The sequence below is a fragment of the Lottia gigantea genome (assembly GCF_000327385.1).
Source record: "Lottia gigantea unplaced genomic scaffold LOTGIsca_15, whole genome shotgun sequence".
NCBI lineage: Eukaryota > Metazoa > Mollusca > Gastropoda > Lottiidae > Lottia > Lottia gigantea.
This window is the reverse complement of record NW_008707797.1, coordinates 864,046-884,782: the sequence shown is the minus strand read 5'-3', so window position 1 is coordinate 884,782 and position 20,737 is coordinate 864,046. Positions and strand designations below refer to the sequence as shown.

Genomic DNA, 20,737 nt, shown 5'->3' with positions numbered 1-20,737 from the left:
GGTTCAAGAGTTTTAGATTTTGATTTGTGTAGAATTCGGAAGTAAGATTCAGGCCTGAAACTGAGAGCAAACCTCTACGTGTGTGTAGAGTTTGTTAAATGGAATATTTGTTAATTTGTAGGTCGAAGTAAAGATTACTAAGAAGATTCAAAAACGATATCTTCGTGGTTTTAATATAATACAGAAAATATGTGAAAATCTGTGATCATACGAAACAAGAATGAACTTAATGGTTTCATAAGGATTGAAATTTCCATGTGAACTCTCTAAAACGGTTATATTTTAATGTTCAAACTATTTATATCTAATTAACTTTTTCTCCAAATGTTCTAGGAATTCGAGGATACAACAATGGTGGGGACGGTAGCAGAAATTCCGAATGGATGATCATAAAGTGACAATATTTTGTGTATTACTCATTTTACTTGGGAAATTTTTATTTTGGAATTTTAGCCGATTGGTCTGTTAGTGGGAATGAACGAATAGATAAAACTCACTTTATATGGAATACAGTTTTTTGTAGAAAAACACCAAAAATTAAAAATTTGCCAAAATGATGCAAAAGCTGCAATTCCTGACGCCAAATTTCCGGCGGAACGGAAAAGTGAACATGGCAAAAGGATCATCGAGTGATAAACCAAAAGAAAAAACAAAAGACAAAGCTAAACGTCGACAATCGGTTATTTTTACTTCCAGGCATGCCGAAGATATGATAGTGACGCCGTTCGCACAGATTCTCGCCTCATTACGTAGTGTCAGGAATAACTATATCAACTTGACGAATGTTACCGGTAGTAAGGAAAGGTCAGTACCACTTATTTTTATCCTGTTGCAAATATGAACATTATTGCTGTCACCCCTGTCTGTCTTGATGGCCCATACATCAACATTTCACAATGAACTTTGTTGCTTTTTTATCTCCTTGAAACCCTGGACGTTCGTTGCTGTCATTCCTGTCAGTCTGTTGGCCTGTCTATCAACTTTTACCCTTAGTTTGGTCTAAAGAGTAAAAATCAGCTTGTTAGCTTGACAGAAGTGGCAATTTTCTTCTGATTTTGAATGAAACTTGTTATGTAAATTGAGATCTGGCATGAGTTCTGTTTTGACGATGTTCTGATGCATAGTTTCAGTGTTATTGCCCTTGATTAGATCAAAATGTGTCGTATAACCTCGTTAATACAATATAGTTCTCCTCTGATTGAAGGTCTTCCACATTGCAATCAGTGTCAGAGCCAAAGGCAGGGCAGAGGCAGAAAGTTTTTCGGGCATGACTCTCATAACGAGGTTAGAAATTTGTGCAACCACAGATATTTCACCCTCCATCGGACGTCAATCTGGCTTCGCCACTGTTTGCAATTCACAAACCCAATGCAACAGTTCTTAAAGCAAATATTTGGACAAACGTGTCCCTTAAACCGATTACTAAGTGCGTAAAATTAACAGCATTGTTCATGAATATGAATATTAATGAGGTAATTAAGAATATTGATCATTAGTGATTAATCTGATCAGTAATTATTGATCAGTAATTAATTAGGATTATCGCCTAATCAATATTCCTAGCTTTATATCCAATTTCCAATTTCCGATAATACTGATCTCTTTAACCTTAAAGGGATTGTTCTAAAGAGGTTTTCAGAAATCTTTTATGTGTATCGGGGACACTGATAGCACCAATGTGCAGCATTACAATTTTTACTCAGTCGTCTGTGGTTTTTGAAGTTCCAGTAAAACCAATTATTTTCTGAGGTCTCTATTGCAAAAACTCCTTATGATTGTAATGGCATTTGTAAGAGTGGCATCATAATCTAGTCGTGAATTGTTTTAATTGCTGGAACCACAGAAGTCCGACAGAAAACAGAATGGTGAAAATGAAAGCTATCATTGTACCTGATACACATTAAAAGTTTACGACACCTCTTTACGATTCCTTTACAATAAAAAAAGGTTTATTTGGAATTGAGGTTTGTCAACTCAGCATACCTTTCTGAGAGACACCTAGCTTAAAATGTTACTTCAGTATTTAGGGTTGTCAACTCAATATCACTTCAGAGAGTCCACATGGCTGATAATGTCTACAATTAACCTTCATTGCCAATACTGGCTGTCCTGATAAAGATTGATGTACACATGATTGAACTAAGTAGAGTAGATATTTTATGCAGATTCAAGCACAATTCTGAACATAAACAAGAGTATTCTAATGTGTTTTGTGGTAGGAAAATTGTAACTAGTGTTAGCACTATGTAAACTAGATTTATATTGTGTTCTTCACTACTTAAATATCTCAAAATAAAGTGAACTGTTTGTATTTTTAGTTTGAATTTTGCTTCAATGTGCATAAACATCTCCTCCCATATCAAATACCATTTTTATATTTTCATTATCATATTTTGCAATGAAAGCATATTGTAATGAATAGTATAATATAAATGTTTTGATATGAAAGAGTATTATAAGATTAGTATATGAATGTATTCCAGGGCAATATAGAATATACCTGGTTGATAATGAATAGATTGTAACATATTGTATCACAATAATATTAGTATTACAATGTTTCTTAATATATTCTTATTGACCTCAAATTAAACTTTGAATTTCTTACAAATTATGAACATGATCTGAAATTATTTCAAAAAGAAATTGAATAGAGTTTTACACCCTACTTTTCTACTCATTAAATATTCGGCTATTAAAAAGTTTTATAATGGAAAATAAGTAGGTTTAAGGACTCATAAACATTTTTGGGGTTCCGCAAGTAATACTAGACCTCAGGTCTATTTGAGCTATGTGAACTCTGTACAGGTAGAACTGTTTTGGTCCAAACATTGTATAACATTATTACTACAAAGTTCTTACTGTATTTGTCATGACCCAAAGTTAATCCGTTAACAAAAGGTTATGACTTTGTTATATATAATTCAGATCAACCTTATTAGCTATGTGAACTCTCTAAAAACCTTATTGATTAGTATACTTAACTTCAATAGCTTAATGATAATAATATATTTATTACAAAAGGGGAAAAAATTAGGCCATATATTACCAACGAGCATCAAGATCTCCGTTTTAAAAGTTAACCTTACTTGCAAAATTTTACCAGATTCCATTAAATTGTGTGAAATAAGAAAATCTATAATTTTGGAAGTATTTAGCTTATTATAAAATTGGGACATCGGAAATGCGGAAAGTTGTTGCCTGGAGATGAAATGTCCTTCAGAAAATAAAACAACTGATTGGTTGAGAGACCTGGAGGAGAAGTTATTGTAAGGACATAGTTAACCTTTACATTAGGCAAATATTTATTCCCAGTAACAATTTATTCTCCCTAATTGTCTTCTGCTGGGAAGATTTATAAATTGTTGTGGTTTTGACCCGAGGGAGGGAATTTCTCTAGTGGAATGTCTTCTTAATGAAAAGGATATGAGACTTGCTCCAGGCTGTTACAGTTACCTCCCACAATTAGCAATTAGTAGATAAACGAATTACTGAACATTGCTGCAGACTGCGTTTTAATTGGACCAATATTTCGGTAGAAATGTAATTCATAGTCTAGTCTACGTCACGCTGACGTCTGGTTTTAGTGAACAATTTTAGCTGGGAGTCAATTTAAAGATCCATATTATTGATTCTAAATGCCTGGTGGATTTAGGCCTACCATATGTGGACTCTCAGGAAGAGATGCTTTGCTGACAAACCTTAATACCAAATTAATATTATTGGCTCTGTAGATTCTCCAAAAGTAAAGTTGATGCTGAACCCGACTTTCCTGATATATTTTCAGTATATCAAGGGAGTCACCAATCTGTGTCAAATCATACATGTATGTCCAGTCAGAAAACCCTATTACCAACTAAATTGGTAAATTATAAAAACTAATAGCGTTACCATATGTTACTGTGAATATTAATTGGTTGATGTCATTGCAGAAATAATATTAGCCAATCAAATTTCTAGAAATTTATAAGATACAAGAACCCGAAATTTGGCGCTGAAAAAAATTCCTTGAACCTTTTCAAGAGTTCCTAAATACCTTGACATCTAACAAAGATTGTTACAGCAAGAATTAGGGCTAAATATTGACTTGCTGATGTCTTTTCTACGAGGTTCCACATCATGAATAATTAATGGATGTTAATGGACAAGTCAGTAATTACGCTTGACGACGGGCGATTGTAGTTAGAGAAAAAATGAAGCTTGGGCCGAGCAGAAGACAAAATGGTTTGAGTCTCTAAAAGGAATGCCGAGCTGACAAATCTAAATACCAAATAAACATTATTAGCTATGTGGACTCTCTGAAAGGAATACTGAGTTGACAAATCTAAAAACAATATAGACATTATTAGCGATGTGGACTCCCTTAAAAAGATTTCAAGTTAGCTGGTAATTACACTTGTTGATTGTCAAGTATAAGAAAAATTAAAGCTTGTGTCGGAACAGAAGACAAAATGATAAAGTGTTGTTAAGGAAATAGACAGATGTATCGAGAACTTGTCATCGATGTGATGTTGGACGTCTAAGCCTGGCAGGCAGACAACATTCGTTAGAGAAAAGAAACAGACGACACTTGGCAAATGGCGGGAATATTTGTAATTAGTTTAATTTAACATCTGGAGAGTAATTTGACATTTTCGATTCCGTTGTCAAGTAGAACAATAATTTTCTTCTCTTTGGTCATCGTCGTCGTCGTCAAATAAAAAAAAGGGAAGGAACTCTTAGTCTGTTTCAGATTGATAAAAATTGCTTTTTTCATGGGTTTCTTTTTATTCTTCATAATTTACCAATTTTATTAGTTCTTTGTGGACTTTGCGATAGGGATTATAACTCGGGAAACCCAAATTGAAATTAATAGCTGAAAGCATACCTGACAATTCTAAATTCAAATTAGAAATTATTAGCTTCGTAAACTCTCTGAAATGGATGTCAATGTTGTCAAACCTAAATACCCAAATAAACATGTGTTAGCTTCAAGGAATTGTTGAAAGATTCTTTAGATTCTGCAAAAAATGCTAAGTTTACTAACCCAAGTACAGAGTTAGATCAGATATTAGCATGATCTCTCTTACAATCTACTGTTTCTATGATCAACCTGCCCGCCTTGATCACTCTCGTGTCTTTTTATCCCGTCTGTCACCAAGAAGTGGGAAATCCAGGCCAACTTTATGCAAACATTTCCCAACACTCCCTACAAAGTGAATCAATTTATTTTGTTATTTTCAATTTTTTTTAATTTACGTTTTTCCAGCACTTTCTTACAAGAACCTCCAAGTAAAAGCAGGTGAGAAGTGACCCCCAGTTTTCTAGCCCTGCACCCACAACACATTACCCCTCTCCCTACCCATGACAGAGAAATGCCAAGCCTTATTCTAACATTTTTGTTTGTTTATTTCACAGATTTTTGTAAAATATGTAATTTAGAATCTAAAATACATGCTTTATCTTTTATTTTTCTTAAACTTGCTCTTTTTGCCTTTGAGGGGGGAGGTGTACTAGCGATAACCCCACTCTATTATATAAAAAATAAATAATAAGGCAGGCATTTCTCCCCAAACCAACAATTCAATACTAATCTTTTCCTATCTATAAATCTATATAAATCTAGCCTCCATAACTTTCTTGTCTTCATATTAATCTTTATAAACTAGCTTGACTTCCTGCTAACAAAATGAAACTTTTCCCATGTGAACTAATTATTTTGTAAAATGGTATTTTTTGTCCATCTCTATTTTGATCAACTTCCTAAACAAGGCCAAGTTGTAAATACAGGAATATTTCTTATACAGTGTATAGTACGATGACAAATTACATGTTGAGCTGTAATTTGTGTTAGGGTGTATTGAGTCTCAATGAAAGCACTGGCCTAGGTCACAGAGCAATGGATAAGTTTATTAATTATGTGAACATTAGCTAGTCATTAATAATTTGTGTATCACAGTGCCCTTAAAATTGAAATTTTGCGATGGATGGATGGCAAGGATAAAACAACATCCCTCCTTCATCTTATGATTCCTTGAAACAAACTATTGGCATTCAACATTGTCATAAATTGTTCATTTTCAAATCAGTGTAAGTGAGTCAGATGAATGATGCTGATACAGATATTTTATGTGTCCCCTAAATACTCTGATGGATGAATTACTAGCTTGTTTTGTTCCACATATTGTGTAGAAATAGGTGAATTTGTGACATTCTGATAAAAACCATGAAGCTAATTCTGAAAATAATGTGCTGTGTTTTCCTACTAATCTCTGTTAATTATAAAAAGTTAATTTATACTACGATGTGGTGTGATACAAAACATAACAGATTGATTTGAGGGACATAATGTGCATTAACCCTTTTAACATTGAGTGTGAATAAACCAAAACATCATATACCCTTAACCCTTTTAACACTGAGTGTGAATAAAACAAAACATCATATACCCTTAACCCTTTTAACACTGAGTGTGAATAAAACAAAACATCATATACCCTTAACCCTTTTAACACTGAGTGTGAATAAAACAAAACATCATATACCCTGAATTTCAAGTAATATAACTTAAAGTATATGACGTAAAATTAAAATGACATCACTTGGTAAAAGCTGCTTCACCAGTCACTCAGGTAAAAATCACGCAATTTTGTGCTCAGTAGAATCGCTGCGAGAAAACCATGAGAAAGCTACCGATCCTTTCCTGGTCGAATTTTCCAAGACATGAAATATTTAAACTTAGCTGAACTTTGACAAGAAAATGATTTTTATGCAGGTATTCTGTCCAATCTGAACATCCAAACAGCACCTTGATCTTCAGCAAAGTAAAAAAAAAACCACAGAAGGTTATTGAACTATATTTCAATATGATCTATGCCAGATTAAATCTGGATCACTAGGTTTGAACTAAACATCGACGCGTAGCTAGACCCATCATGGTTCGATATAACTTCTTCTAGATAATCCCGATTTAAACCTAGCAATTAGCAGACTGTACAGGCCTATAATTAGCTAAAAAAATTTACAAGTCATATTTATTCATATCAATTAAAGCCTTCATTAATAATATTGATCTGTGAGATAATGATAGGAGGCTGGAGGTGAAAACGCTAGAAATGAGATGTGAAGAGTTGAAATTAAAGGGTAGAAACGAACTGAGGTCGTTAGTTTAATCCATAGTCTTGATTTCTTAGTCTAATTAGTGGAACAGGACTGGATAAAGATGTTCTTACGTTAAAACAGTTGAAAAGAAAAAGAAAAGGCTAGTGCTGCAGTCCTTGAAAAATTTCCCTAATTGCACACTGCATTGCATTGATCAAATCAAGTCCAATCTTTTACATAAGGATGGAATGGCTGACTTGAATGGTACAATAAATCGAGGATCTGTGTGCTGACATTTCAAATCATGTGACAGTTGGAAATTGAAAAAGAAACAGTGCTGCAGTCCTCGTAAAGATGTTATTGGATTCTTTGTATGTCTATGGTGTTTAAGAGAAAGGTCAATATTTTAAAATGTCAATTTCTCTTATTTCGGATGTTGAAATTGACTGATATCAAATTCAAAGATACGAACAAATAAAACGCATTTCGTGAAAATATCTCCGAAGATTTCTCATCTATAAGCTGCTTATTTATTCTGGCAGACGTGGTCAGTTTACGTGGCTTTGACAGTTTCAATTAGCAATACACGATCTGGTCACACAATCCCCCGGGGCTTCGTAATAGGATCGAGAAAAATAATTGATAATATCTGGGTCATCTTGACACATATATAGAAATATTTCTCCATACTTTCCTGGCATCGACAACTCAAATGAGATAAACATCAGGATACAAATATTTCTCATATTCCTTATCTGATTTCTGAGCTTTTATTTTTGAGTAGTGAAGAAGTTCTTTTGATCTTTAGTTACTGCTCTTTAGATATGTCAGACATTAAATTTATTGGTGCATTCCTGTTTGTGCTACTAGAACTTAATTCTATACGATTAATATTAACTGTTAGAATCCTTAATAGAGATGCTGTGCTGAGAAAAATAAATACTAATTAAACATTGATTTAGCTATGTGAACTCTGTGAAAGAGAAAACTTGATTTCAGATGTTTGCGATAAGTGAGCATGCCCTGCCAATTACTTAATATAAAGAAAAGTTAAAACAAAACCTAACTGTCCTGATGAGGATTGTATATCTGAAACAGATGTCGATAGCATTAGTTGCAGTCAATTTAAACATGTAAGCCATGAAATTTCTTTCCTACATTCCTTACTGTGTATTTCATCATCGAGTGACGTTCTAGGAAATAAGTGAAATTTTTACGTGCAAGTGAATTCGGTATTTTAATTGCTAGAAGTAATCTAGAAAGATGAGATCCTGATAAACTTTTCTCTTCCACTCAGACTGGCATTTGACGTCACGATATCCTCCATTATCGTCCAATTTTAATTATTAACTGATTTCTTCACACTGCCGTTTATATCGGTCTGGTTATGAAATTAGTTGCCTAGTAACAAATTTCACTCATAATTCCTGTAAATCTGAGATATTCAAAGAAAATATGAAACTCTCGATTGTTTTTACTTATTGAAAGTATTTTGAAGGTCACTTAGTAAAGGTCGTACATGCTTTTAATTAGAATTTGAATCTGTTAGATTAATCATGGTAATAAATAAAGAATGCATAGTGTATTTGACTTGGGTCAAATAAAATAAAGATTGGAGATGTAAAATAAAGATTGGGGAAGTAAAATAAAGATTGGGGATGTATGTTATGATCAAGGGGTAATACTAATGATCTGTGTATAAATCTAAGTCTAGTATAGATCAAACAGGCGTTTAATTTGAAGATAAATCTGTTTTATTTGATACAATTAAGAAAGAGATGATTAATAATTTCCATCAATATGAATCACTGACTGGTAAAGAAATCCTATCAACAGTCTAGAGCTCTAGTCAGACATGACTGGTAAATACAGTCAAATCAACGGTCTACAGCTCTAGCCAGACATGACTGGTAAAGACAGCTAAATCAACCGTCTACAGCTCTAGTTAGATGTGACTAGTAGATACAGTCAAATCAAAAACCCTGATTGGAATACCTGACACGTTGAATTGAAGTAGAAAATTAATCAATCAATTTTTGACGTAAAGATGAATTGAAGTACGTGTAAAACATGATCGGGGATTGGATAGAAACTTTATCCAGTCTGTCATAAAGTACAGACAACCCTAGATTACTCTTCATAAAGTACAGACAACCCTAGTTTACTCTTTTATAATCTGTAAAGTACAAACTATTAGCTTTTAGTGGGTTTGAATCTCAAGATAAGAAAAATTCTGATGCCTGTTCCAGTGCTTACTTAACATGCTTTGATTGGTGAAAAATATTGTCATTAAAAAAGGACTGCAATAGATAACTTGTAAGATTACAATGGAGATGAAACTAAAGCTACTGTTCTGCCAAATTTACTTCATAGTGCACTGCATGACTTCTGCCTGAACCTGGACGTTTGATGAGATACAAAATATCTAAGGTGTCGTACCATACCAAAAAAACATGAACTCTGAACTACTCCTAATAGAAGTCAATTTAACGATTTTAAAACGCACGAGCTCTTTTACTTGAAAGAACTTTAACACAGAAAGCGTTGATAAAATTAACAAAAGAAATTCTTGCTTAATTAACATGCGTTTATAAACGGACGATTTTTGTCGGTGAATTTTTCCTGAACAACGATCGTTTGTGAAGATTTTTCTAATCAAGAAAGTAAAAAAGGTCTGAGTAATTTACGAGAAACTTTACAAGTAAAGTGAGTTTAGTGGGTAATTGTATTTGGGTCTAATTTCGTTACGAGAACAATCGTGTTGTGAGTAATAAGATAGAACTTTAATTCAAACGAAAATCAAGCTCGAGGCCAATGTTTCTTAATCATGCTTTCAGTCAGTGGTTCTTACTTTTTAGCGAGAAATTCCGATCATGTTTTGTAGAAACTAGCAATTGACTTCAATTACAGACTTTTTTATTAACATAATTAGCATTAGCAAATTTGTCAAAATAATTTTAAAGCTGAAAATTCGCAGCATTCTTAGTTCCAATCTTGTAATCTTCTTTAATTCGTGAATTTTGAATTTTTGAATTGAAAAATTAACCCAAGAAGAATGTAATGTTGATATTGTATTGGGGAGAATTTACAATTTGGTCAAAAATTTGAATGAAAGTAATAAAAATCAAGTAATTAATACTGGTATAACGAGATTTCAGAATGTTCCACTATTATCTTAAAATAGTAAAAGTACTGTATTGTAGGAGGCATTCACAGAATTTTTTTTCTATAAATGGATAAATTCGTTACCAGAATGAGAACTGAATTCCTTTTATATCATGAGAATTTTTATCTTTTTTTCTAGTTCTCTTATTGTTTGTTTGTAGAGCTGAATAGACTTTTAACTTTCTTCAATTAAAATGTGGATCATGTTTTGTTACGGAGAGATCAATGCCCATATTTTAATTATCTACGTCTGAATACCTGTAGGTTTCCAAATTTAGAATAATACAAATATAAAATTTGATCTATTTTCACTCTTGAGTACTATTTGAATTCAGATTTAGTTTAACTATTATGTTAATCATAAATTCCGTTGTTATAGAAACTATTTTGGGCTGTCTTGAAGGGGGCATGCTGAGAAATTTTCTAAATATGGACTTGATTAATTATGAAAATGTACGCGTGGATGCTATTTTTTGCTGACAGAAAGAGTTAATCAATCAAATGATAATTAATCTTTTAAAATTAACGAGCTATTTTGAGCTTGGTCCAATAACCCATTTCCTGTTACTTTCTAATCATGAAAGTTTTTCCATTATTTTATTCGTTAAAACCGAACGCGTTGAGTAAATAATGAAATATTTTAATAGCATGAATACGTTCATCTAGATTTAATGGCGTTGAACTTGTTGGTATGACGTCAGAGAAAAATACTGGTCAATATTTCCTCACGTTAAGCGTCATAATACTTTAAATATGTCAATAATATCGACACAGAATAATTCCTGAGAAAAATTAGTCGATCCATCAAAGTTTGTACCGTGTTATTTTATCAAATTAAGTTATTATTCGACTTAAAACCCTCATCTATCATTTTTCAACCAATATTCTATTCTAATCTTTAACGCAGAGTACTGAAGACGGGGTTATCCAGTTATTAATCCTATATCAAAGATAAAAAATGACTGGATAATGTTTCTAAATCTGGGGTCAATCCAGGTGCATCTTTTAGCGTCGGAATTGATGAAAGTTTGATGAAAGTGTGTCTTTTGGTGCTTTACAGTCAGCGCTACTTGTACTGAATATACATTACTGATGCCATTTTAAACATAAACTCCTGGGAAAATGGGGACATTTTGATGTGTGTTTTGGTACATTACTGCCAGCGACACTCACTGGAAAGACTATTCTGATGAAGACATTCCAGGTGTTCATTAGAAATGTTGTACTAAATTTCTCATCATACCTGGCATGGTGTTACCTATCTTCAATAACAAAATCAGGTTTGAAAAATTACGACCTAGGTCTCCATGTCACTCTCACTGGAAAGACAATCTTGGGTAGATTCCATGACATTGTTCATCTTCATTACAAAGATAAGGTTTGGCACACTCAGACCTTAGTCTCCCTTTTACTCAATTTTACTCTATCTTAAACAAGCTGCTCTTCCTGACAATTTCATCTAGGAAATGTTTGTTGACAACCTAAGATAACTTCTGTGAAATCAGGAAATTCGTTCCATGAATTAAAGAAATAAGATGACAGAATAAAAAGAAACTGAATGGCTAAAAGTCTGAAGCCATGTAAAAGTGCTATTTTAATCACACGAGTCTAGTTCAGTCGGCCACTAGAACCTTTCACAAGCCTTCACATTTGGAAATGGAACAATGCCCTGTCCACTATGTTTAGCCCTCGAATTTTTTTTAAGGGGGGTGGGCTTAAAATTGTGAGGGAGAGGATAGAATAATGTTTTAATCAGTCAGTCACCAGAACTTAACAAAAACCTTCTCAATCGAAAATGGAATCGTCCTGTCCTATTAGCCCTGAACATTTTGTGGAATGACTTAAAATGGTAAAAATTTTAGGGAGAGGATAGCTTAATTTTTTAATTTAGAGGTGTCTAGGTTAGTTAGGCATTGGTACCTTATAGAATTCTTCAGATGTATGTTTTGGATACAGAATAATTGACAGTGTAATATCTTAGTATCCAGTCTTTAAGACAGGAGGTTCGTTCCCCCCTTCCTGCATTTGGCTAACCCTGGTACAAAATTTCAACCAAAAGTCCAAAAGTCATAAATTGGTCGTACATCCATTACTAATAACATAAAACACTACTATTATGATTTTCTGCAAGGCTTCTCTCATACACCCTCGTGATCTGTGGCATTCTTTAGGTTCACAAATAACATCCCAGGGTAATGCACATTTAAAAAAATATATATTTAGTACAAAAACAAAATGTAGGAAAAAAGAACTACATTAAGATCTTTATTGCAATTTGAGACCAGTTAACCCTGTCTATAAAAACAAGTAGACTTGTTAATAGAGTCTAAATTAGTCAATATTCAGTCAATAGAACTGGATATGAATGTCTCCGAGGAATTGAGGCTCGCCTAATATTTCTGCTTCGCTAATTTCAGTGAAAAAACTAACGAGAGGGAACAGACCTACATAATAGAGACTATAAATAACTGATTAAAATCAATAACTGGCAATTAAGTCTGGATAATTAGGACTACTTGGTTTTTATCTCTTTAATGTATTCGTACAAATCGCTGGTGTTGCTTCACGCATAAAACTTGAGTATTAAGTGAGCCGCATTGACGTAAACTCTCATCATGGTTTCGTTAACTATCGTCACCGAGTGACGACCTAGCAATAGATTGTTGCCGAGGAAATCAATATTCTTCCATCCTTCGATATTGAAGAGCATGATTTACTGGTGTCATCTCGTTACCGTAGTGATTACTTATCAATAGAGTTTTGGTTGGAAAGTAACGGAATGTGGTGTATTGATTGGCTAAAACATGTGTTGATTATTTTATAACCAGATTAACGTGTCACAGTGACGGCATGGCAACCTGACATGACAGGTGTCTATTGGTGCCAATTGATGCCAATTGGTTTACCAATGTACTAAAATTCAACTTCTTCTTCTCTCCCCCACTCCTCCCTCCCAACACCTCCCAGCATGGCAACATGGTGACAGGTGTGTGTTAGTTTTCAAAATGTACTTGCTGATAGTAATACAAGGAAAGCTGCATTAGTTTCATGTCTTCCAACATAACAGAAAATTTGATAGGGGGGATGTGTTATACATGCAATTTTTACCCTCTCCCCCTCTAAAAAAAACCTGATAACATACAGTTGAACAAAGGTACAATATAATAGGGGGATAAGTTTTACATTGAATGTCCTCAACTAATGCCCCTCAAAACTTAACCAAAACACGTGTAGATATACAAGATAATATCTGAAGCTAATAAATAAATGGCGCTATTTTAATAGAAAGAAAACCCTAAAATCTTTAAGTTTAACATTTGTGAAATATGACTCATTACTTGTGTATAATTTTGCAGTAAGATGTAATTTAAATAAAAGTTTAATTTTTTGAATTTTATGTTTTTCAGAACGTCCAGACGTGGGTCAGGTCAACATGCCGGAAGTCACAATTTACAGTCACAATCCTCAACACAACCTCCGTCTCCTTCGAGAGGGGGCAGCGGAACGACGTCACAAAATATGCAAAATCTTTCGCCTGGTGGCAACAAAACTACTGGTAAGTGTTGATTACAATTTACATTGAAACAGGGTCATTTTTTTTCTTTGGAGGTTTTCTTGGACAATGGCTTTAATGGCTCAGTAAGTGAATTTAGAGGGATTTGAATCCTATTCTGTGATTGCAGGTTTGAGGGGATAATATGGAATAGTGCAAGACTCTCTGAAGCCCTATAGATTGAAATTTGGGAAATTACAGAGAAAGCAATACATTGCTTAGCTCTTTTAACAACATCAGAAATATAAGCTTGCACGAGCTTTGTCCCCTTTTTAAAATTTATTTAATGATTTTAGGAAATACAATTCTTTTGCTTTAGATTAGACATTTTAAAAAGGGGACATAACTCTTGTAGAATTGATGTAACAAACACTAAGAAGATTCAACGAAGCATCTAATTTGATAATTAGATGAAATTGTCTTTTATGTCCATCTTATCTGTACCTAATCTGACACCTTAAGTGTGCAATGAGGGAAATTTTACTAAGATCTACTCTTTATAATACCCAGGAAATAGCTCATTTCAATAGAACGACAAACCTATAATGGGAAATAACTCTACTTTAAACTTCTGTATGATTTACCAGACAACAATTAATAAATGAAACTGGAAAATGATAATTGATAATAATGATTGGTCATTCAGTAAAATAGATTTTGTTTAATTACCCAATCAAGAGCCTTATTATTAAAATGATTTTTCTGTTCCAGTCATCTGATTGGTTAATCAGTAAAATCAGTTTGAAGTTATTGACCAATCAGATGACTCGAACAGAAAAATCATCTTAAGTTAACTTTAATTATCCAATCAGATTACTATTTTTCTAAAAGTCTGGATTTTATCTATTTGAAATTACGACAGAAGGCCCCTAGTGATAGTTGATTCTCTCTCTATCATTGTCGTTGTCTGCTTCGAGTTAGTGGGTGTAGTCTGGTCTTAATAGGGCTATAATTAACTTGGAAACAAAATTGTCCGTCTGAGAGGAAAAAGATCTCTGAAAATAAGTTTATATGATACGAAACTTTGACACGATAATCATTTATGGCGACATAGACTAATTTATAGATGATTATAATAATAACAGTAGGCTGGGCTATTTATGACCTATTTCTCAATAAAACCTTCAAATTTTAATTATTGGAGAATCAAAAGAATAGTGTGGGTGGTTTTTAGAAGTGGGGGTCCTCGAAAGGGCAAGCATGATTCATCTCTGTGGTTGTCATGGATTTGAAACATTGACACATTAATTATGAGTATCTAACTAGACTAATATAGATATCAATATGACGCAAGATGCCATTTCTAAATGAATACTTATGAATTTGACTTATTGTGAGGGAGATGAGACTATAGCTTCCGGGTGATGTAGACACAAAAGATAATTTAAGCTGTCGGGAAGTCGGGGCCCGGAAAGGGCATGTAAAATTTATCTCCATGGTGAGATGCTATTTTTATATGAAAACTTTGATGTGACAATTATCGTAGGAGGTTGCTATCATAGTTTCCAAGTAATGTAGAAAAATAGTGGGGGATGGGGTCCTAGAAAAGGGCATGTATGCTATATCTCTGTGGTTGTCATGGATATGAAACATTGACACTATAATTACGAGTAGCTATGTAGAATAATTTAGATATGGCGATGATTATGATAATAATAGTACTTACGTCTGTATTTATGACGCGAGATCATATTTCTAAATAAATCTTGATATGACAATTAGTGAGGGGGTGAGTTGAAATGATAGTTTCCAGGTAGTATTTAGGATGATGTAGGGCAATGAGATATAGAAACAAGATAAGGAGATGAAAGGGGGTCCAAAAATAAGGGGGAAAGAGCATGAACACACATCTTGGACTCAGGGGTGGTGGTCAAGAATATTGATTTTGTCAGAAAAGGGCATGTGCCCGATTGAAAGCTTTGATGTATCAGAAAGTTTATACTATTTATATACTATCCAGATTTGAAAAAATACAGTAATCTGATTTGCTTATAATGCTAAATTTAAAATCAATTCTTGAGATTGACCAATAAGATAGCTGGAAACTTAAATCAAGTTTTTGTGAAACTGTTCCAGATTCTTACCTAACAATTCTGGCATTTTGACTGACCCTCAAAATCCCATGACTGGACTTTATAACTGTGGACATAGGGTACGTGATATACAGATTAAAATTCAAATACAACTTCGTCATATGACCCTAGATGACCTTTAAATTAGCTTTCACTTGAACGTCAATGACAAGTTTTATCTGATAGCTCAATGTTTTTGAGATAAGATAGAGAATGTGTTATCTCCCTTAGCTTGTATGATAAACTTTCACCCAATTCTCACCTGGTGTAATTCATCATGAAATAGGCTATAGTTTTAAGCAAAATCATCTTGATGAAAAAAAATTGATATTATTAAAACCAAGGCAACAGTTTGGGGCAAAATCTTCTGGACATTTTATTTTAAGGAAAATTTCTTGAGTTATTCTTTGATTTAGGGTAGTTGAAACTTGAAAATTCGTAAGTTGGTTTTATTTTGACAGGATTGAAATTTTCAATTTTCCCTTAAAAAAAATTTACATCGGAATTGTGGGTAAATAATTGATTCAGAACAGTAGGAAATAAAACTGTTTATTTTCTCATATTATCAACTGTCAATTTTATTTTAAAGGAACAGAAGCACCATTTTTTTTACCAATCATACTTGAGTCTCAGAAACAGGAATTTTTCGGCTGAACCAATCGGTAATAGGGTTCACATGTCACCGTCAAATTTTGAGCCTTCAAATCCCTGTGCGTCTAGAATTATCTGCGAGTTGGACATGAATTTTCAAGATTAGAAACAGAACAGGATATAAAACTCAATTTCATTGGCTAAATAACAAACAAACACCTTATTCTCAACAACTTAACTACAGATGATTTTAGTGATCCAGTCATCTGATTGGTCAATCACTAAAATGTTTAAATAAAGTTTTATTATCAAATCAGATTCAAATGTTGAATTTATCTTACTTATGTTTTCAAGAATAAGGCCCAGAACAAAATGATATAAAACTTATGATATAATTTCAGATGAGATTAACTATAATAAACTGGCCATGGAAACGTTGGAAGAACTGGACTGGTGCCTGGATCAGCTAGAAACTATTCAAACACATCGGTCTGTTAGTGATATGGCATCCAGCAAGGTAGGTGCCCTTTCTTACCCCTCAATCCCTTACTTTAATACACCAGTCTGTCAGTGATATGGCATCCAGCAAGGTACGTGCCCTTTCTTACCCCTCAATCCCTTACTTTAATACACCAGTCTGTTAGTGATATGGCATCCAGCAAGGTACATGCCCTTTTCCTACCCAAATTCTTGTACCCTCAAATGTGCCATACGCATTATTCTACCCCTTCAATCCCTTACTCCAACACCTCGATCTGTCAGTGATATGGCATCCAGCAAAGTACCTGCCCTTTTTTTACCCCCATTCTTCTACCTCTCAATCTGTCGGTGATATAGCAAATGGCAAAATACCCCCATATCCCCCCCCCCCCTCAATCCCTTACTGATTGCAACACATATTGATCAGTGATATTGCATCCAGCAAGGTACATGCCCTTATTTACTCTACCCCCCTTCAATCCATCATTTCTGCCCCTCAGTCTTTGGGTGATAAAACATCACTCATTACACAATTTTGTTCCAGAATTTTTTTTAGAAACTTTGTCTGGCGCTGGTATGATGGATGACTTTATAAACGTCATCAGATTCCTTCTTGCCAATTTTGAACATTTTATCCACCCACATCATTTTATTGAAAAATAATTCTCTTAGCCCACAACTCTCATTTAGATGATAAACTATTTTGAGCCGTGATTACGATATTTCTATTGTATAAGAGTAAATGTCGAGAGCAAGTTTCTTAAGAATTGAATCAAATTGTACCAATTTACAAGTACCAACATCCTCACGGAAATACCAAACGACCTTGACCCCGATGTGAACGAGCTTTTCATTCTGAATTTAGACTTGATTAAAAACTGGCTCAGTTTCAAATGTATGGTGGCCTATAGAGACAGGCTTTGATATTTGTGGATATACATGTCCAATTCTAAACCAAAATATTCCATACTCCACCTTATGTATTGGGTAGAATATATATTGTATTTGAAAATGTAAAAGTCAGTCTTATATTGTGTTGATAAATGTTTATACTGCCTAAGAATTAAGTGGAATGTTTTTGTTCTGAATGGGACCAAGATGAGAAAATATATTATAGCTTGCTGAGATAATGGAGCAGGTAAAAGTAAGGGGTTATCTGAAAGGTATATTCCCAGAAACAGATCACTCAAATCTTCAAAATTAGATAATAATTGCATTTCTGATATCTTTAATCTCTATTGTAATCTAGCAAGGTTTTTACCACAATCCCATTAATTATTTTGTTTAAACCAATCAAATAGTCTCATATTGGACCCATTTCTTGATGACTATGATGAATTGTGGGATATGCATCCTGCTATATATAGGCCACCATAGAACTTTGTGGTAGTGGAATGTTTCAGTTGGTGACAAGTTTTATTGGCTTCTGTTAGGCGATTAGTCACAGTAGGTTTACCCACCCTCTTGGTAAGAATAGTACTGATGCCACAGCCTGTGCTTCCGAGAGCTTTACCTTCTATCACTGACTGTAGGTTGTAGAATAACCACTAGTATTATTTATATTTCAGTTTAAACGAATGTTGAATCGTGAATTGAGTCATTTTGCTGAATCAAGTAAATCTGGAAACCAGATAGCTGAATATATTTGCAGTACATATTTAGGTAAGGAAAGCTTTTTTTTCAGTTGGTTTGAATCATTCTGGCTAATTTTCCCTCATTGTACACAGCATGGTGTTGCTGGTGTTCATGTCCTAAAAAGAAAAGTGTATCTCCACACTGCTGTTTATCTGTCTGATAATTTGTCAGTTCTATATCTGAATTATTTTAGAATAGACCCACCAACTAGTACTATTGTACAAGAGAATGTTTCCTCTCTCTCTTATATCTTACCCCACCATCTCTCAAACAATGTTTTAGGTAGAGGTTCCATCACACAAACCCCCTATGTTCTACAGTCTGTGCATGTTAAAGTTCCCTCGACAGTTGGAAACCGGAAAAGAGCAGGCTACTGCAGCTGTCCTGACAAAATTTCCCTCATTGCACCCTGCATGGCTTTTCACGTCTTCATTAGCCCACATGGTGCAGAAAAGCAGGATGTAAAACTCGTGCATTTAATTTTTTTTTTGTAAATTTGACATTTACTAAGATTTTGTCTACCAAACATCTCCAAAATAATTTCTACCTCCAAGTGTTCCTGTACCAATGAACCTCATGCGGCTTAACCAGATCTTTCACCATGTTAAGTTAACCCCCTGCCTCGTAGCATAAAATGTTTCCCTGATGCCACCGACTTGTAGAAGTAAAAGTAATTGAATATATTGACCGGAATATAGACTGATATCGCAATTCACATGTTGTACAGTGTGAGTATATTTGAAGAGTATATTTGTAAAGAAAAATTGATGAGAATCTCATTGGACAGCACCATCCCCTCTTTCTAACATCACTCAGTCTTTGGTTGACCCCTGGCTCTATGACATTAACTTAGGTTTTTGCCAAATCAGCTTATGAGTGTCCTCTCCATCTTAGTGCTATTGAATTACCAAACATTACTTCCAAGTCTTCCTGTACCAGTGAATCTCACGAGGCTCAACCACATCTCTTTCCATGTTTAGTTAACCCCCTGCCTCGTTGCATACAATGTCCCTTTACAAATAGAAATAAATGTAATTCAATATATTGACTGGAATATAGACTGATATCTCGATTCACATGTTATACAGTGTGAGTTTATTTTAAAATGATAGCAAATTAGTTTTAAAACTTTTTATGAGCATGGGGAACACTGATAGCATCAATTTGTTTCATTCCCAATTCAGAAGAACTTATATTCTTCCTGCAATTCAAATATTAAAAAGGGTATTCTCATATGGCTTCTCTGTTGCTCTTAATGGAATGTTTTGTGATGAATTGATTTCAAAAATCACATGTTTGGCTATGTGACTTGTTTTTTAATCCGATGATTTCATGGGAAAATTGACACCTCAAGGCTGGAATATAATTAAGTTTATATTTTTTATTTGTATACTTGTCCTTAAAAATCGGTAAATGTTTTTCATTACGTATTGACCTGGTCAATAACTCACAAAATATCATCGAATGCCTGTAAAGAACCTATAAATCAATGAAATATTGAATAGATTTACTCACTATTTATATATATGTCTTTTCTATATATCACAGAGTATCTTGACAAGTCCTCATTTTAACATTCAAACACAGATAATTCTTAACATTGGTTTTACAAGGATCACATCTTAAGTTCATAAGGATCTTGTCTTCTAGCTGGTCCTTAGTCAAACCACTTGACATTGATCTTTCCTGGATAACAACTTAGGTTCTTGAGGATCCTTTCTACCAGGTGGTCCTTACTCAAACCACTTGACATTGATCTTTCCCGGATAACAACTTAGGTTCTTGAGGATCCTTTCTACCAGCTGGTCCTTAGTCAAACCACTTGACATTGATCTTTCCCGGATAACAACTTAAGTCCTTGACGATCCTTTCTACCAGCTGGTCCTTAGTCAAACCACTTGACATTGATCTTTCCCGGATAACAACTTAGGTTCATGAGGATCCTTTCTACCAGGTGGTCCTTACTCAAACCACTTGACATTGATCTTTCCCGGATAACAACTTAGGTTCTTGAGGATCCTTTCTACCAGGTGGTCCTTAGTCAAACCACTTGACATTGATCTTTCCCGGATAACAACTTAGGTTCTTGAGGATCCTTTCTACCAGCTGGTCCTTACTCAAACCACTTGACATTGATCTTTACACCGGATAACAACTTAAG

The 20,737-nt window shown here is 34.1% G+C and overlaps 1 protein-coding gene across 1 annotated transcript; it reads left to right on the top strand.

Annotated features, from left to right (window-relative positions):
- Positions 1–610: 610 nt before the first annotated feature.
- Positions 611–18,774, top strand: LOTGIDRAFT_157802 (hypothetical protein; the record flags this gene model as incomplete). Its single annotated transcript, XM_009050397.1, has 6 exons — positions 611–804; positions 5,249–5,281; positions 13,653–13,801; positions 16,863–16,978; positions 18,510–18,603; positions 18,770–18,774. The coding sequence occupies 6 exons, from the start codon at positions 611–613 to the stop codon at positions 18,772–18,774; spliced, it is 591 nt and encodes a 196-aa protein (XP_009048645.1).
- Between the last annotated feature and the right edge of the window lie 1,963 nt (positions 18,775–20,737).